The 17,415-nt window shown below is 38.6% G+C and overlaps 1 protein-coding gene and 2 pseudogenes across 3 annotated transcripts in view; 2 read left to right on the top strand and 1 right to left on the bottom strand.

The window, feature by feature from the left end:
* Positions 1–3,516: 3,516 nt before the first annotated feature.
* Positions 3,517–3,909, top strand: LOC103593271 (annotated as a pseudogene).
* A 2,509-nt stretch (positions 3,910–6,418) lies between these two features.
* The window catches only part of LOC103593270 (zinc finger protein 266-like), a 35,564-nt gene continuing 24,567 nt past the window's right edge, over positions 6,419–17,415 (bottom strand). For 2 of the 3 annotated variants that reach the window (XM_008576223.1, XM_008576226.1), the window contains 5 exons: positions 12,080–12,171; positions 11,038–11,164; positions 10,355–10,432; positions 9,790–9,872; positions 6,419–9,175 (listed from right to left, as the gene is read on the bottom strand). In XM_008576223.1, coding sequence (XP_008574445.1) covers positions 7,817–9,175; positions 9,790–9,872; positions 10,355–10,432; positions 11,038–11,164; positions 12,080–12,171 — 1,739 coding nt within the window. In that variant the 3' untranslated portion in view covers positions 6,419–7,816. The remainder of the gene's footprint in view (positions 9,176–9,789; positions 9,873–10,354; positions 10,433–11,037; positions 11,165–12,079; positions 12,172–17,415) is intronic. The other variant, XM_008576225.1, reaches the window with a different exon arrangement.
* LOC103593269 lies at positions 13,049–13,950 on the top strand (annotated as a pseudogene).

The raw sequence follows: 17,415 nt of genomic DNA, 5'->3' as shown, positions 1-17,415 counted from the left end.
ACGGGGGCGACACTGAGGGTTGCGATCCGTTGCTGGACATGGAAAAAGACAAAAAAAATAAATAAATAAATAAAAAATAAAAAGTTTGAGACATCAGTAAGTTTGAAAATATGGTATAGCTACATTAAAATCTGAGAAAATAGATTTTAATGGAATGAGCATTCTTAGAGACAGAAAAGTTATTTATAATCTTAAAAGGTTCAATTTACCAAAAAGTTACAGCAATCTAAAATGTTATTCACCTAATGCATAGCCTCCAAAATAGAGCAAATAAGAATGTGGGTTCGTATATGTTGAATATGGCCTGAGACTGTAGTGAAGGCTTTCCCACATTCCTTATGTTAACAGGGCTTCTCTCCAGTGTGAACTCATACATACTCCGTAAGGCATGACCACTGAATAGAGGCTTTCCCATATTTTGTGCTTTTATAGGATTTTTCTCANGCATAAAGGACAATAGCGAGAAAATGTGAATTTTGAATACAGTCTGTAAATTAATTCATAGCATTTTATCAGTGCTAATTTCAGAGTTTCAGTAATTCTACGACCATGTCCTTAGATGTTAACCTTATGGGAGGCTGGGTGAAAGATGTACAGGAACACACTGTGCTAGTTTTACAATATCTCTGTATGCCTAAACTTATTTCAAAATGAAAAGTTTATTCAAAATCCAGATTTAAAAAATCCCAGCTATATAATGTTTTTAGAAAGACATCTAAAAAGTTTGAGGGCCGGCCCGGTGGCGCACTGCGCTAGTGCGCCGCTTGGGAAGCGTGGAGGTGCTCCCGCCGAGGGTTCGGATCCCACATGCAGACCGGTTCCCGCTCACTGGCTGAGCGAGGTGCGGGAGCAACACCGAGGGTTGTGATCCTGTGGCCGGTCCCGGTCCGGTACGGGCGCGACACTGAGGGTTGCGATCCGTTGCCGGTCACGAAAAAATAAAAAAAGGAAAAAAAAAAAAAAAAGAAAGTCTGTATATGCACAGAAAGCTTGGGTAATGAATAAAACACTTCCCATGTTCCTTCTGTTCAAATAGTTTCTCTCTGTCGTAAGTTCTATGTGGGTGAAGATATGATGGATTAACAAAGGCTTTTCCACAATTACTGCACTCAGAGTGATTGTCTCTCCTGCTAGTTCTCTGGCACACAATATTTGGAGGGAGGTTGACAGCTTTTCCACATTGATTAAACTCAGAAACTTTCTCACCAATAGAAGTTTTCCTGTGCAGAATGAGGACGTCTATTCCATATGGAATGCACTCAGAAATGTTCCCTTGATTTTGAGTTCTCACATGTGTCTTCAGGTGTAAATCTTCAATTAAGATATCTCAGTATTGCTTATAGCCAGAGATCTCATCCATTGCAGTTTCTTCACTATGGATGAAGGTAAGAATGATGATTAAAGGAATTTTCAGACACATTAATAGGCTCCACCCATCTCAAACACACAAAAAAATCATTTTGATGATGCTTATGATTTTTACCATTTTTATTACATGCATACATTGGTTTGACTGCAGTGTTATAACACCCAAGGTCAAGGGTTTGGATCCCCATACTGGCCAGCTGCAAAAAAATACATGAATATAAATAAATTATTATATACATACAGTTCCTGCCCTGTTGATTTATTTCACATTGGATGATGGAACCTCACTGTCAGAATTCTGTGCCATCTCCTCTAATTGAAAAAAATATTCCTATAGATTTTCATGAAATTGTTTTTAAAACTCAGTGTCTGAATTCATATATGGGGATGTGTACCCATAAAGCAACAAGTTTTACATAGGTTTAGGGAATCCCCAAATTCATCATATTCAGAGTATCTCCTCAAAGACATCTTTGTTCTTGGATAAATGCTAGTTCTCTCAAATATCTTTCATTTCTGCTGATTTTCTATGCTGGAAATCCCAATATTTTCTAGGTGTGGAAAATAAGAAATATTCCTTGTTAATCTTGCCATTTCTATCCTACTAGAGGTTTGTCCCCACAAACAATCCTGCTGAAAAGTTGCCCCTATGGTTCCAAGTTGCATTTCCCATTCTAAAGTTACACAGAAAAACAAATTTAAGATTTGCAGAAAGAAATGGTTGATTGAAGGAGTTATAAATGATAAGGCTCATTCATATTTATTCACAAGTTAAACAAGATTTACACAGAAAAACAAATTTAAGATTTGCAGAAAGAAATGGTTGATTGAAGGAGTTATAAATTATAAGGCTCATTCATATTTATTCACAAGTTAAACAAGATTAAAAAATCAAAATTTGAGTTTGGCAATGCCAATAGAGCATGGTGCTGGATAGCACCAAGGTCAAGGGTTCAGATCCCCATATCAGCCAGTGGCCAAAAAAACCTCAAAAACAGACAAAAACAACTTGGCAAGGACAGGGGGTCAAATTTTTAGTTCATTACAAACTCATTCTTTGAAAATTAAAACTGATGGTGAACCAAAGAGAATATTAGGGACAGAGAGTAGCAAAGATGTAGACAAAGTGAATATGTAAAATGGTAAAGAAGAAAGATATACGTAATTTTGTGAGATCATATTAAAGTTAAATAGGTGAAGTTTTCTTTTTTGGGGGCAGGGGGCAGCTGGCCAGTATGGGGATCCAAACCCATGACCTTGATATCTTAAGGCTGCATCCTAACTAATTGAGCTATGGCCAGCCCAAACAGATGAAGTTCTCGATCATTACTTTTTCAAGTATTTTTTACCGCATCACACTTTTTCTTCTAGAACTCCCATTTCTTGAATGTTTACCTTTTGGTATTGTCACACAGACCTCCTGGGGCTCTACTACTTGCATGTTGGATAACTTTTGGATTATATTCTGGACATTTTGAATATGTTATGACACTCTGAGTTGTTAAGCCCTATGGAGAGGCTGGTCCATTAGCTCAGTTGGTTAGAGCACAGTGTTGTAACACCAAAGTCAGGGGTTCGGATTCCCTTACCATCCACCCGCAAAAAAGAAAGAAAAAAAATCCTATGGAGAATGGAGATTTGTTTTAAACCAGGCAATTCCCCAGTCCAGTTCAGCTTGCAAGTTTCAATCAGCCCTCTGTGGGTTGTGATTTCAATGTGAGTTCTGTCTGTTTTCACTGACGCTGCACTATTTGTGTCTCTAGAGTCTAGACTATGTAGGTCGTCTATCTCATAGTCCACTTCTCAAGGTCTATGGTATGCCTCACTGGCACCACAGGATTGCTTGGAGGCTGGGGGCAAGCGAATGAAAAAAGACTGTAGGAAATGTTTCCATGACACCAAAACTAAAAGGTGATTATGCAAGGTGAAGGATATATTAATTAGCTTGATTGTGGTCATCTTTTCACGATCTTGCACACCATGTTGTACACTCTAAAAGTACACAATTTTTACTTGTCAATCATACCTCAATAAAGATGGGGAATAAGTAAAATGTGAGTGGAAATTAGGTATTTATAATTGAAAAGTCATAAAAATACTAATTAACAGCTCTTTTCTTCCCTGGATGCCTGAGGATCTACCACCATCATGAATGGCACACTAACTATCCACATGAGGAAGTTCATGACCAATTGACTACTTCAGAGTAAACAAATGGTCATCAATGTCCTTCACCCTACGAAGGCAACAATACCTAAGACAGAAATTTGGGAAAAACCAGCCAAAATATACAAGACCTCACTGATATCATCTTTGCACTTGGATTCAGAACTCACTTTGGTGGTGGCAAGACAACTGGCTTTGGTGTAATTTACAATTCCTGGGATTCTGCAAAGAAAAATGAACCCAAAACACAGACTTGCAAAATATGGCCTGTATGTGAAAAAAAAGACCTCAGGAAAACAGCAAAAGGAATGCAAGAACAGAATGAAGAAAGACTGAAGGACTGCAAAGGTCAGCGTTGGTGCTTGCAAAAAGTGAGCTGGAAACTGGATAACAGCAGAAGGAGTAAAGATTCTGCAATGGATTTATCTGTGGTGACTGTGTGGGTTTTTCACAAGAAAATTAATAAACTGTAAAAACTTTTTAAAAAATACTAATTAAAACTTTACGGGAGATTCAGTTATAGCAATAGAATGCTAGTCAAAGCTTCAAATGTTTACAGAATAGGAAACAACAAAGTCTGCAAAATGAGGTATGCATTTAAGAGGTAGGAAAAGAATAACACAATAAAGACAAAATAACTAGAATGGAAGTTAAAATAGATAAGAACAGAAATTAACAAAATAGAACATACTATGAATGACTTGTGTACCCCCAGAGTTCTTATCTTAGCTCCCAAGGTGGTTGTATGTACAGAGGGGACCTTCTAGAGGTAATTAGGGTTAGAAGAAATCATGACAGTGGGGTTGCCATGATAGTATAGTCACATGCCACATAAGAACGTTTTAGTCAAGGACAGACTGCATACACGATGGAGGTCTCACAAGACTATAATGGCAAAGACTAGCTGATTAACTCAGTTAGAACGTGATGTCATAACACCAAGGTCAAGGGTTCAGATCCCCATTCCTGTGAACCGCCGAAAAAAAAAATTATAATAAGTATACATAGCCCAAGTGTGTAGTAGGCTATATCATCTAGGTTTGTGCAGTACACTCTATGGTGCTCTCACAATGACAAAATGGACTAAAGATCCACTTTTCAGAACTTGTCCCTGTCGTTAAGCAACACATGACTGTACCCTATAAAGAAGAGACATAAAAGAGCTTGCTGGTTCTCTCTCAGCAACTAAAGACACAGCAAGGCAGCACTCTACAAGCCAAGAGAGCCCTCACCAGAAACCCACCATGCTCACACCCTGACGCATACTTCCAGCGTCTACATCACTGAGAAAATAAATTTCTGTTGCTTAAGCCACCTGGTCTATGGTAATTTGTTTGGCAGCACAACCTGCCATAAAACATAAGCCAGAAGTACACTAATCAAACCCGAAATTAACAAAACTAAGTAAATCTTGGCAATATTAACATTAAAAAGGCATAAATAAATGATATTAGCAACAAAAAAGGGACACAAAAGATATATAATCACAAAAGTCAGAAATACTAAAAATATCAGAACATTTTATGAACTTTAACTGTAAATTTAAAATTACAGAAATGCCTATAAAAACACTTGCCAAAACAAAATTTTCCAAAACTGACAAGGTGAAACTGGAAACCTTACCAATCCCACAAATCCAAAACAAAAACAACAACAAAAAAGAATCCATGCTTTAAAATCATTCCAAACTTGAGAAGAAAAACCAGTAACAATGGCAGTAAGTAATCCAGATTTGAATTTTACTATTGTATTTTGCATAACATAAAGGAAACACTACTTATCATATGAATATAGTGTTTGAGTTAAGAAAATACTCCTATATTCATACTAAACCCAGACAAGTATACTTACACACAAAAAAAACTTCTCCATAATATGGAATACATTCAGGCAATAAAAAAATCAATCCATTATACCCAAGTTGAGTTTTTGGAATTACAAGGATGATTTAACATTGTAATGTCAATTAATTAATTTGCTACGTTTTTTTCAAAGTCCTTTTATTTACTAATTAATTCAAATATCATGTATCTAACATAGGCAGGCACAGATGTAGGTACTTGAAAGTTCTCAGTGAACAAATATGATCACCTAAGAGGAATCAGGGGAAATATGTACAAACTGCTTAAGGTATTCATGAGAAAGCCTCCCCAACTTATGAAAAGTGGAAAAAGTGTTGACTTGGTAATATGTGCAATAGCCAATACATGATTGGTAAAAATGGAAAACGTGTCATTAAGATTAGACAGTAAGTATGCTGCTTTTACTACCTCTAGTCATTGTACAGGAGGTCTTGCTCAGCCAGCAAAGCAAGAAAAAGACATAAATAACCTAAGGTTTGAAACGGAAAAGTCAAATTGTCATTAATTACAGATATGCTCACCTGTGTGGAAAAAAAAATACATAAAAACTAGAATTTTTAAGAATGTTAAACAAGGCTTCTAGTAAAAATTCAATTTACAAAAATCAACTACATTTTATATATTGCCACTCAGAAATCAGCTTCTGGGGCAGGGCCATGCCAGGGCTATGAGGCTGGTGTATCACCTGTTAATGACACTGTCACGAGGAGCCCAAGCACCAGGATGAAGCCAACCTGCAGAACTGACCTCACCCATGACCCAAAGTGCTCAGACCCGGGCAACTATGAACAAGTTCCAGGGAGGACCAACAGGATTTATTTCACACAATCAGGATGGCTTCTATGGCTTCGAAGAGCCACTGCAACCCACACAAGGAAGTTATAACTAATCTAATGATCTTTGGTGTCAGTGCCAATAACTAAAGGTGGCAACACGTGGGATAAATAGCAATACTCACACCCACAAGAGAACCACTCCACCACCCACTCTTCTCCAGAAACAAACATACAACACCAAAGTGCACAGGTCTCTTCCACTTGGTATTTATTAAGCTTGATCTGAATTACCATTACATTGGTTTGACTAAGCTACACAGAAACAGTCATCAATCAGCTGCAGTCCCAATGGCCACATGACATAACCAAAAGCACTCAAGTGTCAGAAGTATATAAATGTTTATCACTCAGATTGAAACCTACCCGAGCTAATGTGTGCATCCAAGGTCCACATTTGGGAAGTGCCAGCGATGGTGTCAAGCACAGCAGAACATCATGACCAGCCATGTTCACAGAAGTTTTTCTGTTTTCACAGCAGTGGATGAAACGACAAACACAGAAGCAGGTCATGCTGCCAGTCCCAGCTGTTGCTTGATTCAGGAACATGAGATGATTGCTTTGCCAAAGTTTAGTGGATCTATGGGTCAAAGATAACATGCAGGGTTCTCAGCCCCTCCCTGGACTGCCTGAGGTTAGCGGTATGGCTCTCCATGGTCATGAAATTGGGGTATCTTACACTACTGGCTTTGACCTCATCATCTCTCCACTCGATCCTTTCTGAACCCTATCCTTTTACCTGAAAGGATCAGGTGTGAGAGAGACCCAAGTGCCTTTTTACACTTTGAGCCTTACATCCCCCACCTTAGACAGTGTGAGCCACTGTAGGTGGGCCATTTCTAAGACCATGACAAACCAACAAGAAACTACACTATTAAAATAAGCCATGTCTGAATCCTGAAGGCTCACTTGGTTGTGCTGCAACCTGGAAGGTTGAGCAACTAGACAGGAGTGGCACTGCAATAGGGGAAAGTAGGACATATCATGCTGGGAAGGATCAGGGCAGAATCACAACTATTTAAAACGAATTTATACAACCACGTAGGCAGCCATGTCTCTGCCAGCAGACAAGACTTCAGGACACAGGGATGCAATCTTCACATTCCATACATACAGTGTCTCTTGAGTGTGAATCACATCATGTTTATTAAAGGTTAAGTAAAAATGTAATATAAAAAGTGACTTCCCAACATTTCTTACTTTCAAGTTTTTCTCCACTGTGAATATGCAGGTGAACATCAAAGTATTTAGCAGAACGGTGACTTTTCCACATATCTTATACCAATAGTTTCTCTCCATTGCAAGAACTCTCATACTCAGTAGCACGTGAGAAAATAAGTTCTCCGTGTTTCTTACACTGTATGGCTTCAGGGTGAGTTCATATATGCTGGATTGTGAACAAATTCTAATGTCTTTGCTATATTTCTTAATTTCATGGGGCATTTTTGGAGTGTGAGTTCTTTCAAGTTCTTAAACAGGGACAACTGAACACTTTTATAAATTGCTTATACGAATAAGGTTTCTAGGCACTGTGAATCAGAGTGTGGTTGTTAAGGCAGGACAACTTCCTAAAATTTTCCTCATTCTTTACATACAAAGGATTCCTCTACAGTGTCTTTCTATATGTTCAGTAAGATAAGAAGAACTATTGAAGGCTTTCCCACATTCCTTACACTCATAGGGCTTCTCCCCAGTGTGAGTTCGTACATGTTTAGTAAGGCCTGAAAGCCCAGTGTAGGCTTTCCCACAATCCTTACATTTATACGGCTTTTCCCCGGTGTGAGTTCGTACATGGCTAGAAAGGTTTCCATACTGAGTGAAGGCTTTCCCACATTCCTTACATTTGTAGGGTTTCTCTCCAGTGTGAATTCTTACATGTTTACTTAGATGTGAAAAAAATGTGAAGGTTTTCCCACATTCCTTACATTCGTGTGGCTTCTCTCCAGTGTGAGTTCGCATGTGAATGGAAAAATAGGAGGAATACCTAAATGCTTTCCCACACATCTTACACTCGAAAGGCTTCTCTCCACTGTGAGTTCTCAAATGTGGAATAAGAGATGAGGAAGAAGCAAAGGCTTTTCCACACTGGTCACATTCAAAGGGTTTCTCTCCTGTGTGAGTTCTTACATGTTCAATAAGGCCTGAGGATGTACCGAAGGTTTTCCCACATTCCTTACATTTATATGGCTTTACCCCACTGTGAGTTCGTTCATGTATAGTAAGCCCTGAGTGTACAGTGAAGGCTTTCCCACAATCCCTACACTTGTACGGTTTTACTCCAGTGTGAATTCGAAAGTGATTATTAAGGTATGAAGAATTTCGAAAGCATTTTCCACAAACCTTACATTTAAAGGGCTTCTCTCCAGTGTGAGTTCTTAAATGTTGAGTTAGTAGATAAGGCCTAGAGAAGGCTTTCCCACATTCTTTGCATTCATACGGTTTCTCCCCAGTATGGGTTCGCATATGAAATTTAAGGTAGGAAGGATATATAAAGACTTTCCCACAATCCTTACATTCATAGGCTTTTTTTACACTTTGGGTTTGCATGTGTGTGGCACAGCTTGTGAAATGAGCAAACATTTTCCCATGTTCCTTCCATTTGTAGAATTTTTCTCCATTTTGAGTTCTCATATGTCCCTGAAGGTGTGACTCATTAGCAAAAGCTTCCCCACAGTCACCGCATTCAAAAGATTTCTCTCGAGCACACATTCTCTGGTAAGCAGCATCTGAAGTCAGGTTGAAAGCTTTTCCCCCCTGACTCAATACAGAACATTTCTCTCCAGTAAAGGTTCTCTTGTGCAGAGGTAGGAAGTCTCCATACTGATTACACTCAGAAGCATCCCCTCTATTCAGAGTACTCATGTATATCCTAAGACGTGAGGGTTCACTGAGGACTTCTCCACACTGCTTGCAGTCATAGAGCTCCCCTCCTTTGCAGCCTCTGGCCTGTTGGTAAAGGGATGAATGATGATTAGAGAATTTTCCAGACTTATTAATAGATTCCACCCATCTGAAGACAAAAACATTACAATGATGATGATTATGGTTTTTGCCATTTTCATAACATGCATACAGTTCCTGTTCTCTGGATGTTTTTCAACTTGAATATAGGAACTCTATGCAAAAATGCTGTGTCACCTCTCTAATCTTGAAATGATTCCTGTAGATTTTTATAAAGTTGGTTAAGACCTTGATGTCTAGCTATATACATGGGAATGTGTACTTTTGAGAATTGTGAAGGACCAACCTTCACACAAGGTTTTGGGAATCTCTCCAGAGACGTTGCTCCCTCTTGGGTGAATACTGCTTCATTCAAGTATCTCTCATTTCTGCTGATCTCATTAATGGAATTCCCAATTTTCTCTGAAATGGGGAAAATAAAAAATATCCCTTGTTAATCTCACCAGTTGTCTCCTATTTGATGTTTTTAAACAAAAGTCATCCTGCTGAAGTGCTGGCCCTTTGCATTCAAGTATCTCTCATTTCTGCTGATCTCATTAATGGAATTCCCAATTTTCTCTGAAATGTGGAAAATAAAAAATATCCCTTGTTAATCTCACCAGTTGTCTCCTATTTGATGTTTTTAAACAAAAGTCATCCTGCTGAAGTGCTGGCCCTTTAGTTTTAAGATGCATTTCCCATTCTGAAGGAAAACACAAAAACATACATTAAGGTTTACACAAGAAAGGTTAAATAAGTTAAAAGTGATAAAGCTCATTTGTATTTCTTTTCACACTAAACACTCTAAAAAATAAAGCACAGATAGATTTGAGCAATTTAGCTGTGTCTAAAATTTGGCAACCATAAGGACTTGGGGTCAAATTTTAGAAATTTATTAACAATTTACCTTCATGAAAATTATATGTCATACTGAACAGAATTTTTAAAAAACCATACACCCAAAGAAAAAAGACCAAGTCGCTTGTGAGATCTTGTAAGTCTGGAAAGAAGGAAAGCAACAGAGTATGGGAAACTGAAGATATCCCAAAACTTCCCTGTGTAATACACAAAGCCTTCTGATTGAAAGGACATTTTGAAGTTTCCTCATTAAACTTCCAAACATACTAAGCTTTTCATTGACTAGGGACGATCTTCACATTTACCAGGGATGATCTTCACATTTACCTGGAACTCCTTTCTGCACTGTCCCAAACTCTTCTTTCTCCAACCAAGAGATCAGTCTGGGTTTGAAGAGCTGATATCCTGTATACAGAAAAAGATAAATCACTAGAAGAGGCTCATGCAAGAGATGACAACCCTACCATAAAACAGAAACTTCATCTCTAATTAAAGCAGTGATATGATTTCTATACAGTGCAAAATGCAAATATCCCCTTTCTGCATCCCAAAGACATTGGTTATACCTGACCCTTGAAACCCATGATCAGGGTTCTATGCACATTTAAAAACCACTAAGACTTTTATTCAAGTAGAAAACAGAAGTGCAAAAGGAGACCTTCACTGTCATGAAAAACTAGTACACCAGTCGTTCTCAACTTTAGAGTGAATCAGATTCATCTGGAGAGTCTGTTCAAACACAGATGACAGAGCCCCAACAGCAGACTTTCTGATGAAGCACGTGAAAGGTGGAGTCTCATAATGTACATTTCCAATAGAGTGACAGTGACGCTATTGATCTCATCACCACATTCTGAAAACTACCACACTAAATTAAAACCCACTGGTGCAGGGACTCTGTCTCTTTATTTCCCATTGTATTCAGATTTGATGTCACCAATCCTGGAACACAGGAAGTATATAATATAGATCTGTTCCATAAGAGGGTATAAGGAATGATTTAGTCTCACCTACTGAGGCCAGGTTCTTGTAGTTCTCCAGCATCACATCTCTATATAGGTTTCTCTGAGTTGGGTTGAGCAAAGTCCACTCCTCCTGGGTGAAGTCCACAGCCACATCTTCAAAGGTCACTGAATTCTAAATCATAACACACATATCCTGGCTTGAGCCAAGTAATATCTCTAGCAATATTCAATGAAGAATGAAAAAGTGAGACCAATGCCTACACAGGGTTCTGATGGCTCCCACTGTCAACCCCAGGGTTCAATGGTCCTAGGAAATATCCATCCACACTCACTCACAGTTATCTCATTCAGTCATATGGCTTTAACAGCACCTCTTACACCTGACCTTATCTTACCACATCTAGACTAGGAACTCTTCTCTCTCTCCATTTTTTTTTTTTTAAATTTTATTTTGTTGATATACATTGTGTCTCTCTCCATTTTTTTTGGCAGCTGGCTGGTATGGGGATCTGAACCTGTGATTTTAGTGTTATAAGGCTACACTCTACCCAACTGAGCTAACCAGCCAGCCCCCACCTTCTCCTCTTATTTCCCTCTACTGCAGCACCCTCCTGATCACAGACACTTGATAAATGGTGATGTATGAAGAAATTCTTTGAAAAGGACACTTTCATCTTTCTTACCACCTGTCAGAGCACCCAGAAAAACAAACATGCAGTCAGCACCAGGACTTAAGATTAATTCATAATTACTAAAATACTGAGATAATTTTCAGAATAATCCCTCAGCGACATGAGAGGCATGACTTTCTGGGGAAATTTAGGTAGGAACTCAGTCCTGCCAGTGGTCTTTATTTGCTTCCAGAAGCTCTGTAGACAGGTCTACCTACTAGGAAGTGTGTCTTCCTGGGTGATAAAATTATGCCATTTTGTAGTTGAATAGAAAAAGTTTGAAGCTCAGAAGTTCTCCACACTAGATTTGGGGAATCCCAAATTCATCATATTCAGAGTATCACTCCAGAGACATTGCTCCCTCTTGTGTACAAACATACACTTTCTGAGCTGAGCAGTGCCTTGCTACTTGATACCTGAAAACAATTTGTCAGGCAATGAGCCATCATCCTTTCTACCTCTGTCTTTTCATCATGAAGGCAGATTGGGTCCTTAGAAAGCAGAACTCCTGGAAAAGAAAGAAGACATGAGAACCCAGAGCTAACCATAATTCCCACATTCACATGCCTGGGTACATTCTACTTTGTTCAAAATTCCCATGAAAAGTATACCTTAGAGATACTGTGGGTTCAAGTCCACCACAATAAAGTCACACAAATTTTTTGGTTTCCCAGTACATATAAAAGTTATATTTACACTCCACTGGAGTGTACTAAGTGTGCAATAGCATTATGTCCAGAAAACCAATGTACAGTCATGAGTGTGTCACTTGACAAAGGGAATACATTCTGAGAAATGTGTCAATAGGCAAGTTTGTCCTTCTGTGAGCATCACAAAGTGCACTTATATAAATCTAGCTGGTATAGCCTACTATATACCTAGGGTTTATGGTATAGCCATAACAATCTTATGGGGCCACCATCATATGTGTGGTCCATCATTGACTGAAATATTGTAATGTGGCATATGACTGTATACACCTTAATTTAAAAGCACTTTATTGCTAAAAAAAAAAAAAAATCTAGTAATCATCTGAGCCTCCAGTGAGTCATAATCTTTCTTGCTGGTGGAGGGTCTGGCTTCCATGTTCATGGCTGCTGACTGATCAGGGTGGTGGTTGCTGAACATTGGGGTGGCTGTGGCAATTTCTTAAAATATAACAGGGTCTGGCTTCCATGTTCATGGCTGCTGACTGATCAGGGTGGTGGTTGCTGAACATTGGGTGGCTGTGGCAATTTCTTAAAATATAACATAGTATGTAGCATCGATTGACTCTTTCATAAAAGATTTCTCTGTAGCATGTGACGCTACTTGATGGCATTTTTCCCACAGAGGAATTTCTTTCAAAATTATAGTTAATCGAGTTCTCTTTCCCATCTTGCAAGATGGCAGGTGAAAAAGCTGAGAAGCCGGATACTTAGGAGAAGAAACCTGAAGCCAAGAAGGCTGACAGTGGTGGCAAGGTTAAAAAGGCTAACCTCAAGGCTAAAAAGCCAGAGAAGGAGAAGCCCTAATGCAGCCGAAACCCTGTCCTGGTTAGAGGAATTGGCAGATATTCCCCATCTGCTATGTATTCCAGAAAGGCCATGTACTAGAAGAAATACTCAGCGAATACGTCCAGGACTGAAAAGAAGGAGAAGGTTCCTGCTACTGTCACAAAACCAGTTGGAGGTGACAAGAATGGTGGTGCCCGGGTGATTTAAACTTCACAAAATGCCTAGATATTATCCTACTGAAGATGTTCCTCGAAAGCTGTTGAGCCATGGCAAAAAAAACCTCTCTCAGTCAGCATGAGAAGACTGTGAGCTAGCATCACTCCAAGGACCATTCTGATCATCCTTACTGGGAACCACAAAGGCAGGAGGGTGGTTTTCATAAAGCAGCTGAGTGGTGGCTTGCTACTTGTGACTGGACCTTTGGTCCTCAATTGGATTCCTCCACGTAGAACACACCAGAAATCTGTCATCACCACTTCTACAAAAATTGATATCAGCAATGTAAAAATACCAAAACATCTCACCAATGCATACTTTAAGCAGCATAGCTGCAGAAGCCTAGACACCAGGAAGGTGAGATCTTTGACACAGAAAAAGAGAAGTACGAGATTACAGAGTAGCACAAGGCAGATCAGAAAGATGTGGACTCGCAAATTTTACCAAAAATCAAAGCTGTTCCTCAGCTCCAAGGCTACTTGCGATCTGTGTTTGCCCTGAATAATGGAATTTACCCTCACAAATTGGTGTTCTAAATTTCTTACCAAGAACCAAATTAAATAACTGATATGTTTTTTAAAAAAAATTGGAGTTAATCCTCTCAAATCCTGCTGCTGCTTTAATCCGCAAAGTTTATGTAATATTCTAAATCCTTTGTTCTCATTTCAACAATGTTCATAGCATCTTCACCAGGAGTAGATTTCATCTCAAGAAATCACTTTCTTTGTTCATCCATAAGAAGCAACTCCTCATCTGTTAATGTTTTATCATGAGATTGCGGCACTTCAGTCACATCTTCAGCAAGCTCTTGAAACTCACAAACATACACACTGTGGCCATACAATGCCACAGCAGTTCTGTATCACTACAGCTAGAAAAAGGGGCATGAGCCATCCAGCCCATCAGTAAAGGTATAACATTCTCATGGAACAGGTAAAGAAACTTAAGCCTTGAGAAACATTACTATTTGCCAATGGCAATATGACTTATGAATGAGATTATATAGCACCTCTTCCCAAAGAACATACTGGGGTGCTGACTCACAAAAGAGCCTTCCAAAAAAACTGAAGAGGAGGGAATACTTCCAAACTCATTTTACAAGGCCAGCATTACCATGCTACCAAAGCCAGACAAGGATACTATGAAAAAGGAAAATTAGAGGCCAATATCCCTGATGAACACAGACATAAAAATCCTCCACAGAATACTACCAAAATGAATTCAACAATGCATTAAAAAGCTCACTTACCATAATCAAGTGGGATTTGTCTACAGGATGCAAGAAAGTTTTGAAATATGCAAATCAATCAAGGTCATACAACAAATTAACAGAATGAAGGATAAAAAGCATATGATCATCTCAACAGATGCAGAAAAGCATTTGAAAAATTCAACTTTTCATGACAAAAATTCTCAATAAGTATAGAAGAAATGCACCTCAACACGGTAAAGATCATATACAAGCCCACGTGTAACATCACATTCAGTGAAAAGTTGAAAGCTTTTCCTCTAAGATCAGGAACAACACAAGGATGTCCATTCTATATAGTACTAGGAGTCTTAGCCAGAACAATTACGCAAGAGAAAGAAAGAAAAGGCACCCAAATCAACCTGGAAGAAATTAAATGGTCTCTGTTTGCAGAATACATAATCTTATGTATAGAAAGCCTAAAGACTCCACCAAAGAACAGTTAGAATTAATAAGTAAATTCCGTATATTTATGGGATACAAATTTAACAACAAACTTTCTGGAAAAGAAATCAAGAAAACAATCCCATTTACAGTAACTACATAAAATAAAATACTCAGGGGGCCAGCCTGTGGCTCACTCGGGAGAGTGTGGTGCTGATAACACCAAGGCCACTGGTTCGGATCCCAGATAGGGATGGCCAGTTAGCTCACTGGGTAAGTGTGGTGCTGACAACACCAAGTCAAGGGTTAAGATCCCCTTACCGGTCATCTTTTTAAAAAAATAAATAAAAATAAATAAATAAAATAAAATAATCAGAAAAAAAAATCAACTAAGGAGGTGAAGGAATTGTACACTGAAAACTACTAAACACTGATGAAAGAAATTGAAGATAACACAAAAAAATGAAATGACATCCTGTGTTCATCAATTGAAAGATTGACAAAATGTCCGTACTACCCAATATAAACCACAGATTTAATGCCATCCCTTTCAAAATTCCAGTGGCATTTCCCTCAGAAATGGAAAAACGTCTTAAAATTCATAGGGGTCCACAAAAGACCCATAAGAGTCAAAGGAATCTTGAATAAAAAGAACAAGGTTGGAGATATAACACTACCTAATTTGAAAATCTACTAGAAAGCTATAGTAATTAAAACTGCATAGTACTGCCATAAAAACAGACACATAGCCCAATGGAACAGAAGAGAGAACCCAGAAATAAATCTACACACTTTAAGTCGATATATTTGCAAACCATACATCTGATAGGGAGTTAATATCCAAAATATATTAGGAACGCATCTCAATAGTAAGACAACAAATAACCCAATTTTAAAATGGACAAAGGACCTGAAAGGACATTTCTCAAAACAAGACATACAGACAGCCAACAGGCATATGAAAAAAATGCTCAACATCACTAATCCTCAAGAAAATGCAAATTAAAACCACAATGACATATCACCTCACATACTATCAAAAAAAGGAAAGATAATAATTGTTGGTGAGGATGTGGAGAAGAGGGAACCCTTGTACACTGTTGGTGGGAATGTGAGTTAGCACAACCATTATGGAAAATAGTATGGAGGTTCTCCAAAATATTAAAATAGAACTACCATATGATCCAACAATCCCACTACTGGGTATATATATAAAGGATGTGAAATCAGAATGTGGAATATATATCTGCACTTCCTTGTTTACTGCAGCATTATACACAATAGGCAATACATTGAAACAATTTAGGCTGGCCCGTGGCTCACTCGGTAGAGTGTGGTGCTGATAACACCAAGGCCACAGGTTCGGATCCTATACAGGGATGGCCGGTTTGCTCACTGGCTGAGCGTGGTGTTGACAACACCAAGCCAAGGGTTGAGATCCCCTTACCGGTCATCTTTAAAAAAAAAAAAAAAAGAAACAACTTAATGCCCATCAATGGATGAATGAATAAACAAAATGTAGTATACATACCCAACTGAATACTCTTCAGTCTTAAAAAAGAAAATCTTGTCATTTGGGACAACATGTATGAACCTGGAGGACATTATCTTAAGTGAAATGAGACAGGCAGAAAGACAAATAGTACATGATCTAACTCATACGCAGAGTGTAAAAAAGACAAACTCATAAAAACAGTATAATGGTGGTTATTACAGGCTTGGAGGTGAGGGGATTGGGAAGATGTTGGTCAAAGGACACAAAATTTCAGTTAGACATGGGGAATAAGTTCAAGAGATCTACTGTAAATCATGATTAATAGCAACATATTGTATATTTAAAAATTACTAAGAGTAGATTTTAAATATTCTCAACAACAAAAAGATGAGTGAGTTAACACTTGATTTAGTCATTCCCCAATATATGGATATCAAAATATCATGTTGTGTGCCATAAATACAATTTTTTCTTGTCAATTAACACAAAATGAATTAAAAAAAAAAAAAAAAAGACAGGTCAGCCCTGCCCCTTTTCATTGGCAGAGAGGGAATGCCAAATCAGAGATTAACCAACTCTTATCTACCTACCAGTCAGATATAGAACCAAGAGAGGGTGAGTACTGTTTGGGAAGAGCATTATTTGGGGGTCTGGGTGGAGTACACAAGCAAAAGGTGAGAGGGATTTCACTGGTGCATTTGACTGTCAATAGGTCACAGTCAGGGGAGGGCAAGAAGGAAAACTTGTGGCAGGGATCAGGTTCAACATACTGGTACACCTGGTTGCCTGGACAGGATACTCACAGCCTATTTGTGGGGATGTTCAGGCATCAGGAAAATATGAGTTCTTTTTTTTTTTCGTGTCCGGCAACGGATCGCAACCCTCAGTGTCGCGCCCGCACCGGACCGGGAC

This window comes from Galeopterus variegatus, unplaced genomic scaffold (genome assembly GCF_000696425.1).
Source record: "Galeopterus variegatus unplaced genomic scaffold, G_variegatus-3.0.2 Scaffold1313, whole genome shotgun sequence".
Classification (NCBI taxonomy): domain Eukaryota; kingdom Metazoa; phylum Chordata; class Mammalia; order Dermoptera; family Cynocephalidae; genus Galeopterus; species Galeopterus variegatus.
The sequence above is the reverse complement of the archived record's forward strand: the minus strand, read 5'-3'. Positions and strand labels throughout refer to the sequence as shown.